This window comes from Hemicordylus capensis, chromosome 3, assembly GCF_027244095.1.
Source record: "Hemicordylus capensis ecotype Gifberg chromosome 3, rHemCap1.1.pri, whole genome shotgun sequence".
NCBI lineage: Eukaryota > Metazoa > Chordata > Lepidosauria > Squamata > Cordylidae > Hemicordylus > Hemicordylus capensis.
In genome coordinates this window covers 98,344,216-98,364,806 of record NC_069659.1, presented here as the reverse complement: position 1 = coordinate 98,364,806, position 20,591 = coordinate 98,344,216, and the positions used below count along the sequence as shown (strand labels likewise).

Here is a 20,591-nt window from a genome sequence, read left to right as displayed (position 1 = left end):
AGCCCTTTGCCCAATCCCCCTGAAATTGGGGTGGTAGCTTCCACCCATTGGGCACTACCACCCCACCCCAAAATTTTTCCCCTGGGCCCTTCCCCCCCCGAACTGATTCAGATTCGGATTAAATCCGAATCCGAACCGAATCAAGGGTGATTCGGGTGGCCCATGTTCGGGCACAAAAAAGAACAGGGGTGATTCGGTTCGGGTCCCGAACCGAATCACCCAAAAGCCGAATTGCACACCCCTAGATAGATGGCAATGATGAGAGCCAATGAAAAGAAGCACAGAGGTTCAGCATGATTAAGATGGGCAGATAGGGGCGAGTGGGAAGTGAGCAGAGAATAGAAATCAGGAAGACTAGTAAGCAAAACATTACATTAATCAATAGAGTACGGATAAGTGTTTTGTAGAATCAAAAAGGTAAGAAAAGATTAATTACAGAAATAATAGGTTATATCCTAACAATTGCTTATGGAAATAAATTTGTGCAAGTGAACTTCCTCGCCCCCTCCTCCCCTCAGCAAGTTCCTAAGAGCTCTGCTCACAGGTGTTTTCACTTGGTTTTGAGGAATTCTCCCTTCTTCTTCCAACTCTCCCTGCCCCTCCAAATGTCCAGGATTTTCCCAACCCCCAGGAGTACCTTTTATGGGAGCTTGGGGGATTGTTGTGGGGAAGTGCAAACTTCCACACCATGTTAGGATGCAAGTCATTAGCAGGACAACTGACAGACTTTAGAACACTAATATTAGGGGAGAGAGAGAGAGAGAGAGAGAGAGAGAGAGAGAGAGAGAGATCAAACAATGCCCAATTTCTTAATTTACTGAAATGACTGAAAAAAGACGTTGCGGACAGAGAAAAAGATGAAAATGAAAGTTTAGTGGGGGGATACAATAAACTCTGGCTTCTGTGTATTTTGAGATAATGATTCAACATCCATGCAGGATAACAAAGACTTTTGAAAGTATTAGGATAAACAAAGGATGAGGAGGGTACAGAAAGGTAGGACTGAACTCCATCAGAACACTGCCTACAGGACAAACCCTTTGAACAAAGGCATCACAAAGTGCTGACTTTCCTTAAGTCTTAATCAGCACTATGTATGATAAGAGCAGCACTAGAATGAAGAATGGGGAACATGTCTCTGCGAATTGGGAAACAGACAAAATGGCACCTGGCTTGGTTTGCTTACATAGGTCACCTGGCATAAACTCTTGGTTTGCATGCCCTACCCTGAAAAATGGAATGCCCTCAAGTGTCCTGTTTTTTAATTTTCCTTTTTTGTTGAAGTGCTTTTCACGTAACACCAGAGCCACTACTTAATCTTAGTTAATGGAAGTAACTGGAAGTACCCTATAAAGTTGTGAGGTTAGTCGGTGTAGACTCCTGGTAACCAGAGCCATGCGGTTTTCTTTGGTAGAATACAGGAGAGGTTTACCACTGCCATCTCCCACACAGTATGAGATTATGCCTTTCAGCTGCTGCCCGATATAGATGCCACCTGTAAATATGTCCCTTGGGTCTGAACTATCTTCAGGGACCTACTTTTAGGTGACACAGGGCACTTCCAGAGGCAGCACAAACTGTGAAAAATTGCCCCCACCACCACTCTGCACAGCTAAGAAGACTCTTCATTGTGCAGGCATGTCTTCACTGGTAGGTTGCTCTGAATGCCAGCCATGTGTTTCCTAAACTTTGGTTCTAGTATGTTAGAAATTTTGGTTCAAGTCTCCATAGAGTTATTTTCTGAAAGGAGACAGCAGCACCTCAATACTACTTCACCAATTGAACAATGTGTGTGTGTGTGTGTGTGTGTGTGTGTGTGTGTGTGTGTGTGTGTGAGAGAGAGAGAGAGAGAGAGAGAGAGAACAAACACGTATGTGCACACACACAGATTTGAGGTGGAAGCATAGGATTCAGTACTCCCAGCTTTCTCTGTTCAAGCTATGAAATGCATGAATGAAGCCAAATTTCTTACTATACAAACCACACTGTTCTAGCCACGTCCTTCTTCACATGTCTATTCATACGATTTTTGCCCATAGCCTGCAAACACATTATATGCATGCATGGATTCTATTTTGAGCAGCAGTTCCCTCACTGTATGTCAGAATCAGCTTCCAATATCCTGCCCAAGCTACCCTTCTGAAGCACCTATCAAGCACCTATCATTGCAGCACAGCAGGGAGATATTGTTTAGGAAAGTCTTGCTGCACTTGGAGATCTTGCAAGATGCATATTGTAATCTGCTGCATCTCTGCATTAGAGACCAGTTTGTGTTTTAAAGCTGCTCAGGTTATTTCCCATTAAGTTTATTACTTGCCAAGTGCTCTAGAGCTATTATTTTGTTCTCTTGATCTCATGCATTCAAAGCCATCACCGATATTTGTTTCTCTTTAGTGCATTCTAGAATGTAGTAACTATTATCAGAAACTATTGTATCTAAACATTGCAGTTAACAGCTTCTATTAACAAAATGTTCCTATTAGAATTATAACAAAGCTGAGGAATCAAAATCATAAAAACATTATAATACTTTAGTGTTCAAAGCACTTAACATATAATATCTCAGGAGTCCCTACAACTCTGTATGTGTGTGTGGGGGGGGGGTCAGTATTATCCTCATATTGCAAATGGGGAAGCTGAGGTTGAGAGATGGCAGTTTGTCTAAGGCCACCAAGTGAATTCATGAATCTCCACCATAAGATTTGTATCACAGTTCGGCCACTACACACTAGACCCACTAACTGAATTAACACTAATCCCCTTTCCCAAATTACGTTCTAGCAGGACACAATTATATATAAAAGTATCAAGAGAATACTGAATGTTGGGCCAGATCAGACACTCTTTTGCATTCCCAAGATGACTCATCGAGTACTTCTATATGCTGATATGTACAAAAATGCTTCTTTGGAATGAGTCATTCATGTGACTTGCTTATAGATGATCCTTTGAGCCGAGGGTGGGTACCTGTAATACATACCTGCCTTGTTTGCATATTTTCTTCTGTTTATTGCCTATATTTTGGCTGCATAATTAATGATGGAATCACAAGGAATTCCAGGTGCGTGATGTCAGTGTCATTGACCTTTTAGGGAACAGTGACCATAGTGTGATCAAATTCAGCATACGTGGGGAGAGAATCACCAAAGAAGTCTAACACAGACACTTTGAATTTCAGAAGAGGCAACTTCTCCAAAGTGGGGAGTATGGTGAAAAGAAAGCTGAAAGGGAAAATCAGGAGAGTCACTTCGCTCCAGAATGCATGGAGTTTACTCAGAACCACAATACCAGAAGCCCAGTTAAGACTGTATACCCAAAAGGAGGAAAGGTACCACTAAGTCCAGGAGGATGCCAGCATGGATAACAGTAAAGTCAAGGAAGCTATGAAGGGGAAGAAGACTTCCTTCAGAAATTGGAAGGCCTGTTCAAATGAGAACAGAAAGGAACACAAACTCTGACAAAAGAAATGCAAGGTGACAATAAGGGAGGTAAAAAGAGTTTGAGGAACATTGAGCTAAAAGCATCAAGGGGAATAACAAAAAATTCTTTAAATACATCAAAAGCAGAAAACCTGCCAGGGAGGCAGTTGGACCGTTGGTTAATGAGAAAGTGAAAGGGATTATTGAGGAGGATATGGAGATTGCAGAGAAGATAAAGGAGTTCTTTGCATCTGTCTTCGCAACAGAGGATACTGAGCATATACCTGTTCCTGAAACAGGCTTTTCGGGGATGGAGGCTAAAGAACTGAGTCAGATAGTAGTGACAAGAGATGATGTTCTAAATTGTCTGGAAAAACTGAAAACTAGCAAATCACCAGAGCCGGATGGCATCCATTCAAGAGTCCTCAAAGAACTCAAATGTGAAATTGCCAACCTCCTTGATAAAATATATAACTTATCCTTGCAATCAGGCTCTGTACCAGAGGACTGGAAAGTAGCAAATGTAACACGGATTTTCAAAAAGGGATCCAGGGGCAATCCAGGAAATTACAGGCCGGTTAGCTTAACGTCCGCTCCAGGCAAATTGATGGAAAGCATCCTCAAGGATAAAATTGTAAAGCACATAGAAGAACAGGCCCTGCTGGGAGAGAACCAGCATGGCTTTTGCAAAAGTAAATCTTGCCTCACAAACCTTTTGGAGTTCTTTGTGAGTGCCAACAAGTGTGTGGATCAAGGTGACCCAGTTGACATAGCATACCTGGACTTCCAAAAAGCATTCGACAAAGTTCCTCATCACCTGAGAAAACTTAGGGATAAGGGGGAAAGTACATGTGTGGATTGTGAACTGGTTGAAGGACACGAAACAGAGGGTAGGGATAAAAAGAGAATTTTCACAATGGAGGGAAGTAAGAAGTGGGGTCCCCCAGGGATCTGTACTGGGACTGGTGCTTTTTAATTTATTCATAAATGATCTAGAAGCAGAGGTAAGCAGCAAGGTGGCCAAATTTGCAGATGATACCAAACTCTTTCGGGTAGTGAAATCCGAAAAAAATTGTAAGGAGCTCCAGAAGGATCTCTCCAAACTGGGGGAGTGGGCGACAAAATGGCAAATGAGTTTCCATGTTGGCAAGTGTAAAGTGATGCACACTGGGACAAAAAACCCCAACTTTAAGTATACGTTGATGGGATCTGAGCTGTCTGTGACTGACCAGGAGAGGGATCTTGGGGTCGTGGTGTACAGCTCGTTGAAAGTGTCGACTCAATGTGCGGCAGCTGTGAAAAAGGCCAATTCCATGCTACGGATCATTAGGAAGGGGATTGATAATATAACTGCTAATATTCTAATGCCCTTTTACAAAACCATGGTGCGGCCACACCTTGAGTACTGTGTACAATTCTGGTAATCACATCTAAAAAAGGACATTGTAGAGCTGGAAAAGGTGCAGAAAAGAGGGCAACCAAGATGATCAGGGGCCTAGAGCACCTTTCTTATGAGGCACGGCTACAACACCTGGGGCTATTTAGTTTAGAAAAAAGACGGCTGCGGGGAGACATGATAGAGGTCTATAAAATCACACATGGTGTGGAGAAAGTGGATAGAGAGAAATTATTCTCCCTCTCACATAACACTAGAACCAGGAGTCATCCCATCCCATTGTGTGAAGTATTTTTTCACACAACACATAATCCACTTCTGGAATTCTCTGCCACAGGATGTGGTGACAGCCAACAACCTGGATGGCTTTAAGATGGGTTTGGATAACTTCATGGAGGAGAGGTCTATCAATGGCTACTCGTCAGAGGGGTATATGCCACCTCCAGCCTCAAAGGCAGGATGCCTCTGAGTGCCAGTTGCAGGGGAGTAATGGCAGAAGAGAGGGCATGCCCTCAACTCCTGCCTGTGGCTTCCAGTGGCATCTGCTGGGCTACTGTGTGAAACAGGATGCTGGACTAGATGGGCCTTGGGCCTGATCCAGCAGGGCTGTTCTTATGTTCTTAATTTACAGTATCAAAGTGCAGAAAAGCAAAGATTAGTCAAGGATTGATCTTCACTCTTTAATAGATGTTCAATTGCTTATTTTATCCTTGCAAAAAAGTATGACAGATATATAGATTTCTTTTATTGCAATGATTTCTATAGAAGATGGCTAGTCCTGCGCTTGAAGCACAATATCCTACACATTTAGTTATAGGCATTATTTACCACAGCATGAAATAAATAATAATAAAAAACTTACATTGGAAAGAAGTATAAAGCCCAAAAAGTAACATATTAAATATGCTGAATTCCGAATGGAGATATAATAAAGATCATCACAAAAGTTAGCCAGTTTTTTGTTTTTGTCCAAGAACACTACTGAACATACTGCAGAAATTTCGGCAAACCTGCTTGAGCAAGCTTAAGGAGGCAAGAATCTAAAATATAAGATATTCCTATTTGTCTGACAAATGCCTCTATCTTGCTCAGGAGTGATTAGTGAGCGAATCCGACTGTCTTGTTCAAGGACCGCACATCGCTACTGTTCTTCATAATGGTTAAGTCAGCAGGAAGAGTCACATCCTTAAGATGCAAGGCCCAACAAGAAGCCTCCAACAAATCCACCAGATACCACTATGTTCTGTTTAATAAAATCTGTTGACTGAAAAGGAAAGAAAGTTTACTATAAATTCCATAAATGCAAAAAGTCTGCTGATAAGTTAGAAATTTTGTTAAAACAATAAAATACTTTTTACAGTCAGATAATTGCTAATCAATTAGTGATTATATATCAGTAATATAGCTTCAATTAGAACTATATTATATAATACACTATATCAGTTGTAGAAAGATGGTACTACTCCCCTGCCTTTTTTTTAAAGCAAGTTTACCTTAATCCTGAACTATAACTTATGCATTTCAGTATGGCTTATACAGAGAATATCTGGTGAACTGTATCAACTGATACACAGTATCAACTGTGACATTTCAAATGTTCCAAAATGTTTTAACATAACACATTGTAAGAACTAATCTGCCTACTTTCCTTTCACTATCTCTACAATTGGACAAAATTAGGTTCAATTCAAGGTCCGCAAGTGAGACCTCAAATGTTTGTGTGTCCGCCATCTCGGATCAGGGTGGATGACATTATTACAAACTACAACACTGAGGTATCCCTGTGTGTCACTCTATCTAATTTGGTTCAAATGGGTTAGAGAGTCGACAAGTTAGCCCACTTGCACCTCAAACATGCATGCACCCGCCATCTTGGATTGGGGCAGATGACATCATCACAAATTATGCCATTGAGGTTTACCCATGTGCCCCTACAGCTATAGCAAATTTGGTTCAAATCAGTTAGGCAGTTCACAAGTTAGCCCACTTGTGCCTCAAAAGTTAATGCATCCACCATCTTGAACTGGGATAGATGACATCATCACAAACTAAGCCACTGAAGTGTCCCTACAACTGTACCCAATTTGGTTCATATTGGTCCAGGCATCTAAAAGTTAATGGGCGGGGGACACACACACAGAGACACAAAAAATGCCAGGTAATCTCATAAGCCTACTGGAAAGTAGGCTAAAGTATCCACAGATAGCTATTAGTCTTTTAAGATACCACAAAAGATACCACAAAACATTTTGCTGCAACAAACTAACAAACATATCAAGGTATAAGCTTTCATGGGCCATAGCTCATATTTCATAGATTAAGTAAGCTTTGGCCTACAAAAATTTATGTGACAATAAACTTGTTAGTTTTTAAAGTGTCGCAGAACAACACTGTCTCAAATAAGAAGTTAGTTCTAATCTGAGAATCACATAATGATATATAAACTATTTACTAAAGACAGTCACTTGACTCATCAGGAGCAATGACAGAGAGTAGGCATGAACAGTAGAGTGGATATGTGTGTACAGCTGCACATATGCAGGACTCTCTCCCAGAAAATGGGGACCTTTGTTTTCCCATTATTCTAGACTGTATGGAGAGAACCCTGTGCCCATACAGTTGTTTGTGCATGTGCAACATGCAGATATTCAACAGGATGTGGGTAAAATTCGGGGTAATTCAAGGTCAGAGAAGGATTTGTGGGGAGGCAGTTGGATGCTGTGAAATATCCAAAGCAGGCAGCAGACTGAATTAAGAGGGTGGGCGGAGACTACTACTCTTCCTTCCTTCTTGGAGGTGAAAGTAAAGCTAATGCCATCTGGAAAAGGGCATTTTTGTCACCACGTCCAGTATCCTGGGTATGAGCGCCACCTTACTCACTACCTTGCCTGACATGTTAGGATCTCTGTTCTTATCCCCTATCCAGGGCGAGTGAATGCATGATCCTTATAATATGGACTAACATATGATAAGGATCATATGGTAGGCCTCACCCCTAATCTACACACGATCAGTTCAATGCCTGCATGGCAACATGCAGACTGTCCCATGACATGGCTCTCCTCATGTGATCTAGAATCCTGGAAAAACAGAATTCCCAATTGCAGGGAGAGAGCCCTACATGTGTACAGTTGTACACAGACACACAGTGTGCAGACATTCTGGTTAACATGCACAGGCTGCCCCTCTAAGCACATTAACTCTCCATGAATATGTTGCAAGAACAGAGCTAGGATGATGGATTCTTGATAAGCGTTACATCAAGAACATCATAAATTCAATATTCAAAATAAATAATACATGTGGTACCTCTTCAATCAGTGTACTGATTTCAGGAGCTGCCTTATTTGCTCGTTTTTTGAGTTGCTTTTTTGCTTTATTTACATCTTTTTCCACCCTCTTCCAGTCAACCTGTACATAGCCACTATGACTAGCAATCTGGAAAAAAGAAGACAGATCTTAGAAGTTAGAACACAAAATACATGTCTATAGCACTTAACAACACCAGTCTAGTTGGGAGGCTATCATCAGGTATGAGCATTGGTTACTTACTGTGAAGGCTTCTTCCTGCTGCTGGATATGAGGACATCTTGTGGGTTATACTTCCCCACTGCCTCCAGAGGCAGGACTAAGCAAGTTAACTTAGAAAACATTAATAGGCCTCGGAAGGATAACCCCGTCCAGTTCTGAACATCCAAGTAGAGATAACAGAGAACACTAACAAGGAGAATAACTTTAAAAAACAGCATAGAGAAATACGGAAATCCTCGCAATAGACCCAGACAGCCCAGGCAGGTGGGTCGAGATGTCCTCATATCCAGCAGCAAGAAGCCTTCATGGTAACCAATGTTCCTTTCCCTGCTACTGAAAGAGGACATCTCACGGGGCATGCCACAGCTGATGAGCCCGGGTGGCAAGTGTCTGGGACTACTATTGAGGGAGTACATGCTGTAGCACTCTTCTCCTGAATGCAGCTTCAGAGGAACGCTGTGTGTCCATCTTGTAGCACTTTTTAGGTAGATAGGGATGATCATGTTGCCACTTTAGAGTTCTGACAGAGGAACGTTAGTAGAAAAGACTGCCATTGCTGCTGCTGCACTAGTCAAATGAGCCGAAAGATGTAAGGGCGTTGGCAGCTTTAAAGTAAACTGCACAAATGCAGGCCTTGATCCACCTGAGTATAGTGGATTTTGAGACCTTTTGGCCCATGGAAGTAGGGAGATATGACACAAACAAGTCTAGCATGGCTCAGCAAGACAGATGCAAATTGTTAATATCGCCAGACATCAAGCTTGTCCCATGCCTGCTCTGATAGATGTGAAGGTTTGGGGCAAAAAGAGTGTAAGATAATATCATGTGATCTGGGAAATACAGATGTCACCTTGGGGACAAATAATGGACCAGGGATCAGTCTGACCGAGTCGGGGAAATTATGCAGAAATGCTTATTTACTGATGGAGCCTGAAGCTAAACCCCCTTCTGGCCGAGGTAACAGCTACTAGGAAGGCCAGTTTATAAGACAGAACACGGAGCGAGATCAAGCAGATGGGCTCAAATGGACACCATCTGGAACCTGCCCAAGAGGTAGGAGCGGAACCACTGCAAAGCAGTGCCTCCAACTCCCAACCCCCTCAGACGCTCCAGAAGGATACTATGGTCAATAGTATCGAAAGCCACCGAGAGGTCCAGAAAGATCAACAGAGTCACACTTCCTCTGTCAATTCCCAGTTGGAGATCATCCATCAGACTGACCAAGGCAGTCTCCACCTCATAGCCAGCCCGAAAGCCAGTTTGAAATAGATCAAGATAATCAGTTTCATCCAAGAGTGTCTGGAGCTGGGAGGCAGAGTAGGCCGAGAAATGTGTGTAGCTCCCCTGAGCAAATGTTTGATATGAGATTGTATAAGGCACTGAGGTCAGGTGTTAGAGGCCAAAGCCCCAAGAGTGCCGCTGCTTGTCTTTTCAGCGTGTTGGGAGGGGTGGGGCAAGTTGAGCAGGCCTGGTGTAGAGAGAGCAACCTGGTCCTGCCTTGGTGACTGATGTGGGCTTGCACAATGATGTTGACCATGTGCACCAGGACATGTTTGCCTCTCAACAGATGTTGAAAGGCTATCAATCCAGATGGTTGGCCCTTAGCTCCAACCAACTGATACTGTGGTCTCATTCCTGTGGGGACCACTGTCCCTGGGCTGAATGGTAGAGACAATGGGGCCCCCATTCCTGGAGGCTGGCATCAGTCGTTATGATAATCCTAGGTGGTTCTAGAAATTGTTTCCCTGGGGAAAGATGGTTCAGAGCCATCCACCAATTTAGGGACTGATGGATATCATGGGGTAATAAGACTCTCATTTGGGACTTTAATATTCTGATGAGGGAGTAAAAACCACTGGAGTGATCGTAAACTGAACCTAGCCCAGTATACTGCATCCAGGGATACCACCATTGGCCCCAATAGGTGAGCTAGAGTTAGAATTGGTACCCAGTTGACTGGAGGGATCAATGCAATTGTGGCCAGGCTCTTTTCAATGCATTCCCGAGGTAGGATTAATCTGTCCTGGATAGCATCTATTATTACCCCCATATGATGTAACCTCTGAGAGGGAGAGAGTTGGCTCTTTGACTGATTGACTAGGAACCCATGATTGGACAAGGCCCGAAGTGAAAGCCTTAGTTCTGCTAGGGGCTGAGGCTAGATCTGGTGCTCTGAGTAGCATATCGTCTGGATAGGTAAAGATCCTGATGTCCTGAAGCCTGAGATGTGCTATGAGCAGAGCCATGAGCTTAGTGAAAACCCTGGATGCCGAGGATAGACCAAAAGGAAAGGCTCGGTTATGCCTGCCTGCATATTTGAAACGGAGAAATGGCTGACTGTCTAGATTAACTGGAATGTGCAAATAAGCCTCTGTCAGGTCTATGGAGGTGATCTAAGTGGTGGAGGGATTCTGCAATAGACCTCAGAGTCTCCATCTTGAATTGTTTGTGTTTGATAAATTTGTCAAAGTACTTGAGATCCAAGACTGCTCTGAGGGAGCCATCCTTTTTTTACACGGTGAACAGAATGGAGTGAACCCCTTTGCTCTACTGATGAAGAGAACAGACTCTACTGCACCTATGTTTTCTAGATGGTGAACGGCTCCTAGAAGGCCTGAGTGCTTAGTATGAGAGCGTGAACACATACTGGCTAAAACCTGTTTGGCGGTAGAGTGGTATATCCTATTCTGTAATAGTGAAGAATGGTCTGATGTACCCATCTGTCGCTAGTGGAGAGTTCCAAAGTATGGATGTGCTAAGCAACACCACCCCACCCAAATGTGTCAGTGAGTTCCGATTGCTGTCTAGCTGTTTTAGTCTGGCCCGTGAAGAGCTGACGTCGTCTGGTGGGCTTTTTGTTGTATCTAAATGTGTTCCACTAGGGCCGTTGTGTCCTGTTGTCCTTTTCCCTTTTTCTGAATGGGGCCCTGAAGGGACAAAGGAATTGAAAAGGCTGTTTATTCAGCCTATGGGAGTCTCTATGTGTTGCAGGAAAGGCTTTTCTCTTATCCTTGGTTTCAATGAGCAAGTCCTTTAATGCCTTATCACCAAACAGCTTGGCACCTACATAAAGGACAGGTGCCAGATTGAAACAAGAAGTGGTGTCTACCTGCCAATGTCAGTCATAGAGTTTGTCTGGCCACCACAGTGGAATTGGCGGTCCTGGCTGAAAAGCAGACAGAATCCATAGTGTTGTCAGCTGTGAAAGCCTGTGCCTTTTGAATCCTTAAGAACACTTTTTTTTAAGCATATGGGGTCCTCAGGTGGGTTTTGAATTAAAACATTCACCCATAATAGTCAAGCCCTGGAAATGATAGATGCTGCCATAGATGAGTGGTTGGCCAGTGAAAAGGCTTTGTGTGCTCTTCTAAGAAAGGCCTCAATTTATTTTTATTTTTTAATCAGAAGGGTCCCCGAGGGATGTGTCTCTCCATCTTTTAGGTGCACTGAGCCCGAAGGAGGGCCACTACTGGAGCATCAGTGATAGGCACCTTGAGGAACTCCAGGTTTTCATCAGGGAAACTGTAAAACTTGGCAAGGAGGCACCTTTTAACATGGTGATTCTCTTTATTTAGCAGGGGGAGAGCAACTGGCCCTATCCACCCCCATCACAGTACCTCCAGTGACTGTTGCTGATGTCTATCTTGTGTTTTTCTTTAGATTGTGAGCCCTTTGGGGACAGGGATCCATCTTATTTATGTATTATTTCTCTGTGTAAACCAGCCTGAGACATTTCTGGAAGGGCGGTATAGAAATCAAATTATTATTATTATTTCTTGTTTACACAGTCAGACAGGTGTTATTGACTGGTTTGTTTTATCCAGACATCGAGTCCTTCCCAAGGACCTAGGATGGCTGAATTTTATTGTCAATTGTTATAGATATCGTCACAGAATATAGGCTGTTCCCAGTAAAGCTGCTTTTTGTAATTGGCTGATGGTGATATCTGTGGCCCCTATGGTGTTGAGGTGCTCTTCAAGGTCTTTTGGAACTGCACCCAGGGCGCCAATTACCACTGGGATTATTTTGGTCTTTTTCTGCCACAGCCTTTCAATTTCAATTTGTAGATCTTTGTATTTGGTGATTTTTTTCTATTTCTTTTTCTTCTATTCTGCTATCCCCTGGTATTGCTATGTCGATTATTTTAACTTGTTTTTCTTTCTTCTCAACTACAGTCATATCTGGTGTATTGTGTGGCAGATGTTTGTCTGTTTGTAGTCGGAAGTCCCATAATATTTTTACATCTTCATTTTCTACCACTTTTTCAATTTTATGGTCCCACCAATTTTTGGCTACAGGTAGCTTGTATTTTTTGCAGATGTTCCAGTGTATCATCCCTGCTACCTTGTCACGCCTTTGTTTGTAGTCAGTCTGTGTGATCTTTTTACAACAGCTGATTAGGTGGTCCACGGTTTCATCTGCTTCTTTACAAAGGCAGCACTTGCTGATTGTGGTGGATTTTTTGACTTTTGCTCTTATTGCATTTGTTCTTAGTGCCTGTTCTTGCACAGCCAGTATTAAACCCTCTGTTTCTTTCTTCGTTGCCATTCTTAAGCCATTGCCAGGTCTTGGTGATGCCTGATTTTCCACTTATATTGTGCAAATATTGACCATGCAGTGGTTTATTTTTCCATTTTTCTGCTCGGTTCTTGACTGGTTCTTTCTTGTAGGCCTGCTTTGTTTCATTGGTGTTGAATAGTTTCACTTTACTGACCATTTGAAGTGCATCTTCTTCACTGTCCTTGATATATTCTTCAAGGCCTCTTTTCTCCTCCTCTGTTTGATGGACTTGCAGCATTCCTCTTCCACCTGAGCTGCGAGGGAGGTAGAGCCTATCTACATCACTGCGGGGGTGCAGAGCATGATTGATGGTCATTATTTTCCTGGTCTTACGATCTAGTGTCTCTAGCTCTGCCTGGGTCCAGTCTATTATTCCTGCAGTGTATCTGATAACAGGTATCACCCAAGTGTTTATGGATTGTATGGTGTTCCCAACATTGAGTTTGGACTTGAGGATTTTTCTAACTCTCCTGATGTATTATTATTATTATTCTTACCACCACCACCTATTGGGCACTGTACTAGGCTTCCTGGAGGTGGCAGGTGATGCCCATTCTTGTTTCAATGTGTCACTGAAAAATTCAGGGAAAGGGAAATTATTTTCCTTCGGAAACATGAGAGCCCCATTTGAATTGGGTTGCTTCTCGTGAGGGGTATCCAATTTACCAGGAGGTAAATTGCCTTCTTCAGGAGAGGAAAAGTAATCTGGGATAAACACTCTCTGAGATGTAGAAAAATAGTCACTAAGTTGGTCATCAGACCATCTAGTGTCATTATCAGGATTCTGTTCCACAGGAACGGTGGGGTCCTCAGCAGGGTGGAGGGTTCCTCTATATTAGGGAGCATCCTCACATTACCAGGAGGTCTGAGAGGGACGTGGGGATTGGGAAACCCATAGCCTGAAATCTGAGGAATGTGTAGAATGATGCCTATTTCTTGCTGATTTGCCTTTGCCCTTACTTTTCTTGCATGATTTCTTAGGTACCTGGCCTTCAGAAAAAGAGGAAGATGATCTCTCTCTCCTTTTCCGCTTACGTTTCGCCCCCTTAGATGGTCTGGATTGTGGAAGTGATGTAACCAGTATATCCTAGAACCAAGTTTGGCATGCTGGGGATACTGCGCTGGAAAAATCTGAAGGAATGTTGGGAGGGGCTTCCCTCAATAAATCAACTGGCAGTGAAGGGGCACTAGGTTCTGGCCTAACAGAACCTCCTTGCCAGGTCTCACTGCCTGAGGAGGGTGATTGGGGCCCCACCCGCACACCATCAGCTAGACTGCATTTTCTTGACTTTTTGGTACTTGGGTGTTGTGGCCACCTCAGCCTGATTCAGGTGATTGGGCTCGCCCATCCTCCCTTCAGCGTGCCGCCATGGCCCTTGTCTCCCTCATGGTGCTGGGAGATTTGTTGCAGCTCTATTGGCGCCCAAGGGCATGATCTGGGCCTCCAGCTGGGCCCAATGATAGTAAGGATGCTGCAGCCGGGCCCAATTACAGTGTGATTGGCTTTGCAGGCCTGGAGGGGCCTGGTCTTGGAGGTGTGGTCTGATTGGTGATTCCCACTCCCACAATGCTCTCCAAGCGACATGCTCAATTTGCTTTGGTCCCGGTACTGCTGGGGAGGGGGTTGGGGGTCCTACCTCCCAGGGCTCGACAGGACTCGCAACCTTTTGGTGCGATGCTCGACAGCCATGCCCCTGGATCCCCAGAGGTTGAGGTGGCTGGGGTGGCAGGTAACAATGAGGGTCTTGTGGTGCTTGGCACACTGCTGGGGGCCTCCAAGAAGGAAAACTTGAATCTTTCTGTCTCCACATAGGGAGGAGGACATTCCTTAATTTGGGACAACTCTGCATCTTGAACTGCTGCTGGCTCCAAGGGAACATAAGGAGTAGCAGCAGATAAGGTAGAAGAGAAAGGAAACAGCTTTTTAAAAAACAATTGCAATAGAAAAAGCAGTTAGAAAAAAAGGTACTAATGCTTAAGTCAAATATCACTAAAGGAAGAAAAAACTGGAGAATAAAGAAAGCTTTTGGGGAGAGAGGATAAAAAGCTGTCCCTGGAGCAGATGCACATCTATCAGAACTGGGCGGGGTTATTCTTCCCAGGCCTATTAAAGCTTTCTGTTAATTTGCATGGTCCTGACTCTGGATCAGCAGGGAAGTATAACCCACGAGGCATCCTCTTTCAGCTGCAGGGAAGAAGTATTCTGTGTTATTTAAGAGATGATAAATTTACAATAGAAGTTGATCCAATATGGGAAATTTCTTTCAGCATTTTGAACCACGTATCCCCCTGTCTAGGCAAACAACTGTATAAATCAAGCTTTTTAAACATTTACACTTAATTTTAAATTGAGATAGCAGAGAGAAGGGAAGGACTATTTTAAAGTGAAAGTTATCCTTTAAAGCTTTAAGCCCCAATTTCTTTCAATTAAACTTAGACATTCAAGTCTTATTTTTGCCATTTTACATCAATCAGTTTTTGTTTACTGAATCCATATTTGGCTAGCGTTCCTAATGCCTTCATTATACGTTTGCATATACCCTAAAATAATTTTACCTGTAATACAACATTAAACTCTTAATGCTAGAAGTTATCTTTCTGTGATATTCAATTCAAGATGTGCAACTACTACTATTATGAATGTTTACATACTGCTTTTCTTTTTCTTTACCAAAGGCTGCATTTAGAAAAATAAGCACATGGGGATTATCACTGAATATTTAATTTTTTTTAAAGGTACAAAACCTTACTCACATTCCATGATTCCTTCAGCCAAAACTTTACCATCTAATTACTGGCAAATTCATAAATCTCCTCACATGGACTTTAGCAAAGCAACACCAGTAAGAGGAGCTCTGTGAATAACCTTTCAAGGGTCACTGTACCACGTCTGCAAATTTATTTATTTTTAAAATTGTATACAGAAGTCTTCAGCTACAAAGTTAATGCTGAGAATTGCTATATGCTCCTCTCCACTTCTCCTTGCTGAGAAGATTAATTCTACAGAATTATAGAGAAAAGAGAATTCTATAGAATTCATCTATAGAAAATGCTGCTATCTGAATAAATAGTTAAAATTAAAGTATACATACTTGTAGCAAAAGAAAGCCACCACCTACTGCAGTTGCTGCAAGTTTCCCAACCTTCTGAAATAAAAATCCTGCACACCTTATGGTAAAAAAAAAAAAAAAAAAGTGGGGGAAGATAAAACACACAAATCATGACTACAATATAAAGACTCTTTACTGGAGTAAGCATCATTGAGACATTATGCTACATGAGTGTACAGATATCTTTACACTCATACATGTTTTTTGGTAAATGACTATATCTGTGTGCATTTCAAACGTGAACCTGGGTACAGGTCCTTCAAATAGGGATGTGCACAAGCTAATTCGGGACCTCTTCTGGGAAGCACCGCACTGGCTCAAGTGCTGGCATTCCAACTGGCTCTACGAGGCAGGAAGCAGTTCCCTTAAAAAAAAAGGTAAGAAGCTGTAAGGAGCTCCTTATCTGCTCATCCGCCACCTCACTGCTTTTCCGGCAGTGGCACCCGCTCTCCAAAAGACTGTACACAGCTGCTGTGCTGTTCGCTGCAGATTCCACCCAGCGCCAGCACACACAGAGGATGGATGCAGGGAACAGCGCTGTAGCTGCATATGTCCTTTTGGAGTGTGGGCACCCCGCCAGAAGAGTAGTGGGGTGGCGAACGAGAAGGTAAGATGCTCCTTACCTGCTTTTTAAGGGAACTGTTCTGCCCAAGATGGCCATGCACATCCCTACCTTCAAATGCATAGTACAGATAGGGAGTGTACTGCTGTACCTGCATTCTACATAACATGTGAATAACTGTACCTATGTACAGATTTGTACCTGTGTAGACTGTACAGTCATACAAGTGCTGAACGTAACATGTGAATAGGAATACTGTTCTACTTTCAGGAAAACATTTAGTAGACCATAAGCTGAACAACTTGCTTTAAGCTACAAGCCCACTTTCACTTCATAAAAACACACAGGCTGCTTGTTTCCAAGAGGCCTGTGACAGAAGTAAAATAGGGGAGGAGTTGTTGCTCAGTGACAAAGAACATGCCTGTATGCAGAAGCTTCCAAATTCATTCTCCAGGTGGAAATGGGAAAGTTAGCATAGTTAATTAGCATAGACAATCCTGTGCTAGATGGACTTATGGTCTCACTCTGTTTGAGGCAGCTCAAACTGAATGAGGGACTCCTTTGGAGGTTACTTTGAATGAGATAATTCTTTGTGCTTCTTGATCCTTACTTACATTAAGGAAAAAAATCTTAATTACAGTTTTGATAACTGATATAGTAAACTTTTGTAATCTAAACCCTTTCTCCTCTTTTACAAACATTTTCTACACTAATTTTGGCTCTTCTCTGAAATGTACAGTTGTTGGATGTCATTTTAAAGATATTGTTAGAAGAGAATTCATTATACCTAAAAAGAATAGACACACATTACAGTATTTAAAATATGCTTTTCTCACCAGCCTGTTACGCCACCCATTACAATCTGAGTAGCTACAGAATACTTTTCTACAATAGGTCCAGAATTTCTGCCAAACACACGGTTCCACCAATGATGACGCCTTGCATATTCTGTTAAATCCAGTACTTCATATGAATCATCATCACTGTCATGGTCTTTAAAATACAAATAGAAAGTCAGTCTCCCTCTGCATTTTAAATCAAGTAAACTGCAATCCTTAGCTTAGCACCCAACAATGCTAATTTTAAAAGGCATGCATCATGCAGAAGCAGAACTAGTATTGCGTGAACAGAATATACTCTACTATTTCAAGAGAGGAAGGGGCAATTTTTGCTGATCCTTCCTTCCTGGGCAGCCCCTTACAATATAGATCTGAGGAGTTCAGCGGAAATAACTCCTGGAAGAGACTCCTGCCTGAAACCTTGGAGAGCCACTGCCAGACAGTGTAGACAATACTGAGTTTGATGGTCACCTAAGTATTTACTTGGATACTGCCTCATGAAAATTAATTTAGCAGAGCATACTTTTTAAATTCAGCTGTATAGGAAAGCCATCTAAAAGAGCAACTATAAAGAAACAAAGAGAATGCATTTTATTAAATGTGCTTTTTGAGAAATGATAGAAAAACAAAACATGTTACTTTTCTAATAGTGTTAAAAAGTCACCTACGTTCCATTGAGTTAAACTTTGTATGGCTCCAAACTGTTTGACTATATGGCCCTAATGTGAGAATACTTTCTCTGGGATCCATGGACCAAAACCCATCTAAGAAGATGACCATGAGGAGAGCTGGTCTTGTGGTAGCAAGCATGACTTGTCCCCTTAGCTAAGCAGGGTCCATCCTAGTTGCATATGAATGGGAGACTTGATGTGTGAGCACTGTAAGATATTTCCCTTAGGGGATAGAGATGCTCTGGGAAGAGCAGAAGGTTCCAAGTTCCCACCCTGGCTTCTCTAAGACAGGGCTGAGAGAACTTCCTGCCTGTAACCTTGGAGAAGCTGCTGCCTGTAACCTTGGAGAAGCTGCTACAATATTGTGTAGACAATATTGAGCTAGATGGACCAATGGTCTGACTCAGTATATTGCAGCTTCCTATGTTCCTAAGATAAGGAAATGCATAAATACATAAAAGAGCATCATTCATTTTCTCCTCTGCGTTATATGCATTTCAATAACATACAATCACTGGACATTAGTAAAAGGAACAGTGTCCTACCATTAGTTAAGGAACAATGTCACTAAGGTGACACCCAAGACAGAGCAAATACTGCATCAATTGCAGTCAGATTTTCACAATACAGTACTTTCAGCAGTGTATCAAAAATGTAATTTACAAGAAAATGAAAGCTGAGATCCCACAATATTAAAGGAAGATCAAAGAATTCTGCTAAGGGATGTCAAGGAGCTTCCAATTTCTGGAATAATTGCCTATGTTTTGTATTCTATGAGGAGATAATCTTAAAATGCAATTCAAAGCTGAGAAGCAATAAACTACCATGGAAGTTTTCTTTAATATAATGCCAGTCCCCCACCCCGCACCCCTTTTGTTTTTCTAAAGCTCTAGCTTTCCCCTTCCTGAATACTGCCTGCAGAACCTAACTCTCATGTACTTATTCTCTGTGAAACATTAAGTGGATGGATGCTACTTGGGGCCTCCTGTTAGACCTTAAAATCCCCCTCAAACAGAAGTGTCATGAAATTAGATACGGGCCTTATAACCTATTGTTTATACATAGTCGCCTTTTTATACTCGACATTTCTTTGATAAAACTGCCCGAAATGTTTGGAACGTATTAACAATAACCAAAAAAATCCTTTACGCTCAGCTTTAACAACCAGTGAAATTACAGCAACAAGGGAGCAAACAGATGCAAAAGGGTCAGGCAGAAAAACATGCAAGCCCAAGAGAAAAATACTCTCCCCACCGCCACAAAGCGCCAGGAGATGGAGCTGAGGATGCTGCTCCGCCTACCCCGGAGCCGTGCGCAACCAGCCAGGGCTCTGTCGCAACCCCAATGGGCCGCGGGGCGGGGGGGGATGAACAGGCGAGCCCATATCTACGGACAGGAGTTAAAGAGAGCCCCAGGAAGAGGGCGAGTGTGGCTAAGTCAGAACGACTAGCCAGTTTCTCCACCCCATCTAAGGCTCTAATTTCTATCTGACACGCAGGCCAGCTCCGCTCTGGGAGGCAAGAGCACCACTCACTGCAACTAAACCAGTCAGCCCTGGAGGAAATGGGACTCTCACTGACCTGAGGCGGAGCGAGATCTCCGAGACGCCATGATAACAACTGGGTGGGAGGGGCAGAGAGGCTGCTACACTGCTCCGCCCATCTGCCGCTCTGTACCCTACAGATTCGGAACTCTAAGGTCTGCCGGAAGGGCGCATGCGCAAAAGGAAGAAACGGCAAGGCGCTCTATAGACCCTCTTGCGGCTTCCGTCTTCACACCCGCCTGTCACGGGCTGACGTCATCAGAGCGTAATCGGGGCTATGGGGATTGTCGTCTCAGCTCATCGGTCTGGTGGACGAATACATTTCCACCAGAGGTCTAGATTTGGTGCTCTGATTGATTGATTGGTTGATTGATTGATTATAAATGAAGTCTTCTACTGAGATTTTTGGCTAGATGGTGCTGTATATTGTTGAGAAGTTATTTCGAGTTCTTGCAAGACCTCACAAAGTATTGTAGAAAATAACATATGTTCCGCTATTTCTAAACATCCTTAAACGGGACAAATTCATTATCCATCCACAATACAAAATTTACAGCATATACGACAGCCCAAGAATATGCGTGCATTCCATCATTTCATCTCCCTTGGGAGGGACCCCGCTAGACTTCCACCCCGCTTAGGTACACGCCCTCCAGTCTCTGCCATGTTTGCTCTGTTAATTTACTCTGGCCTCCTGAAATACTGTATGTCGACACATCACCATTCTTCACAGCATCCATTAGCTTCAGAATTATGAGGACTGGGGTTTATCTCTGTGTGTTTTGCTATCAACAATTTTATTGGAGGGGTTCTACATACATAAAGTACAGAAAATTGTATTTGTAGACATTCTCATGCTTTCTCTACACGGATCCAGACAGATGCTCATGATTTTCACACTGACAACCTCCAAATCAGGGGCATAGAAAGGTTGGAGATGATCCTCGAGCTGGGACTAAA

General features: G+C 42.8%; 1 protein-coding gene across 1 annotated transcript; it reads right to left on the bottom strand.

Annotated features, from left to right (window-relative positions):
* Positions 1–5,481: 5,481 nt before the first annotated feature.
* FUNDC1 (FUN14 domain containing 1) lies at positions 5,482–19,822 on the bottom strand. Its single transcript, XM_053313077.1, has 5 exons — positions 19,669–19,822; positions 17,415–17,571; positions 15,999–16,074; positions 8,125–8,253; positions 5,482–6,079 (listed from the first exon to the last, which is right to left on the bottom strand). The coding sequence occupies exons 1-5, from the start codon at positions 19,697–19,699 to the stop codon at positions 6,002–6,004; spliced, it is 471 nt and encodes a 156-aa protein (XP_053169052.1). The 5' UTR covers positions 19,700–19,822; the 3' UTR covers positions 5,482–6,001.
* Between the last annotated feature and the right edge of the window lie 769 nt (positions 19,823–20,591).

Coding starts and splice junctions, on each gene's coding strand:
- FUNDC1 (XM_053313077.1), bottom strand. CDS start 19,699: ATGGCGTCTCGGAGATCTCGCTCCGCCTCAG. Junction 16,075..17,414: donor ATGGGTGGCGTAACAGGCTG/GTGAGAAAAGCA, acceptor TTTTACCATAAG/GTGTGCAGGATTTTTATTTC. Junction 6,080..8,124: donor TCAGTACACTGATTGAAGAG/GTACCACATGTA, acceptor TTTCCTTTTCAG/TCAACAGATTTTATTAAACA.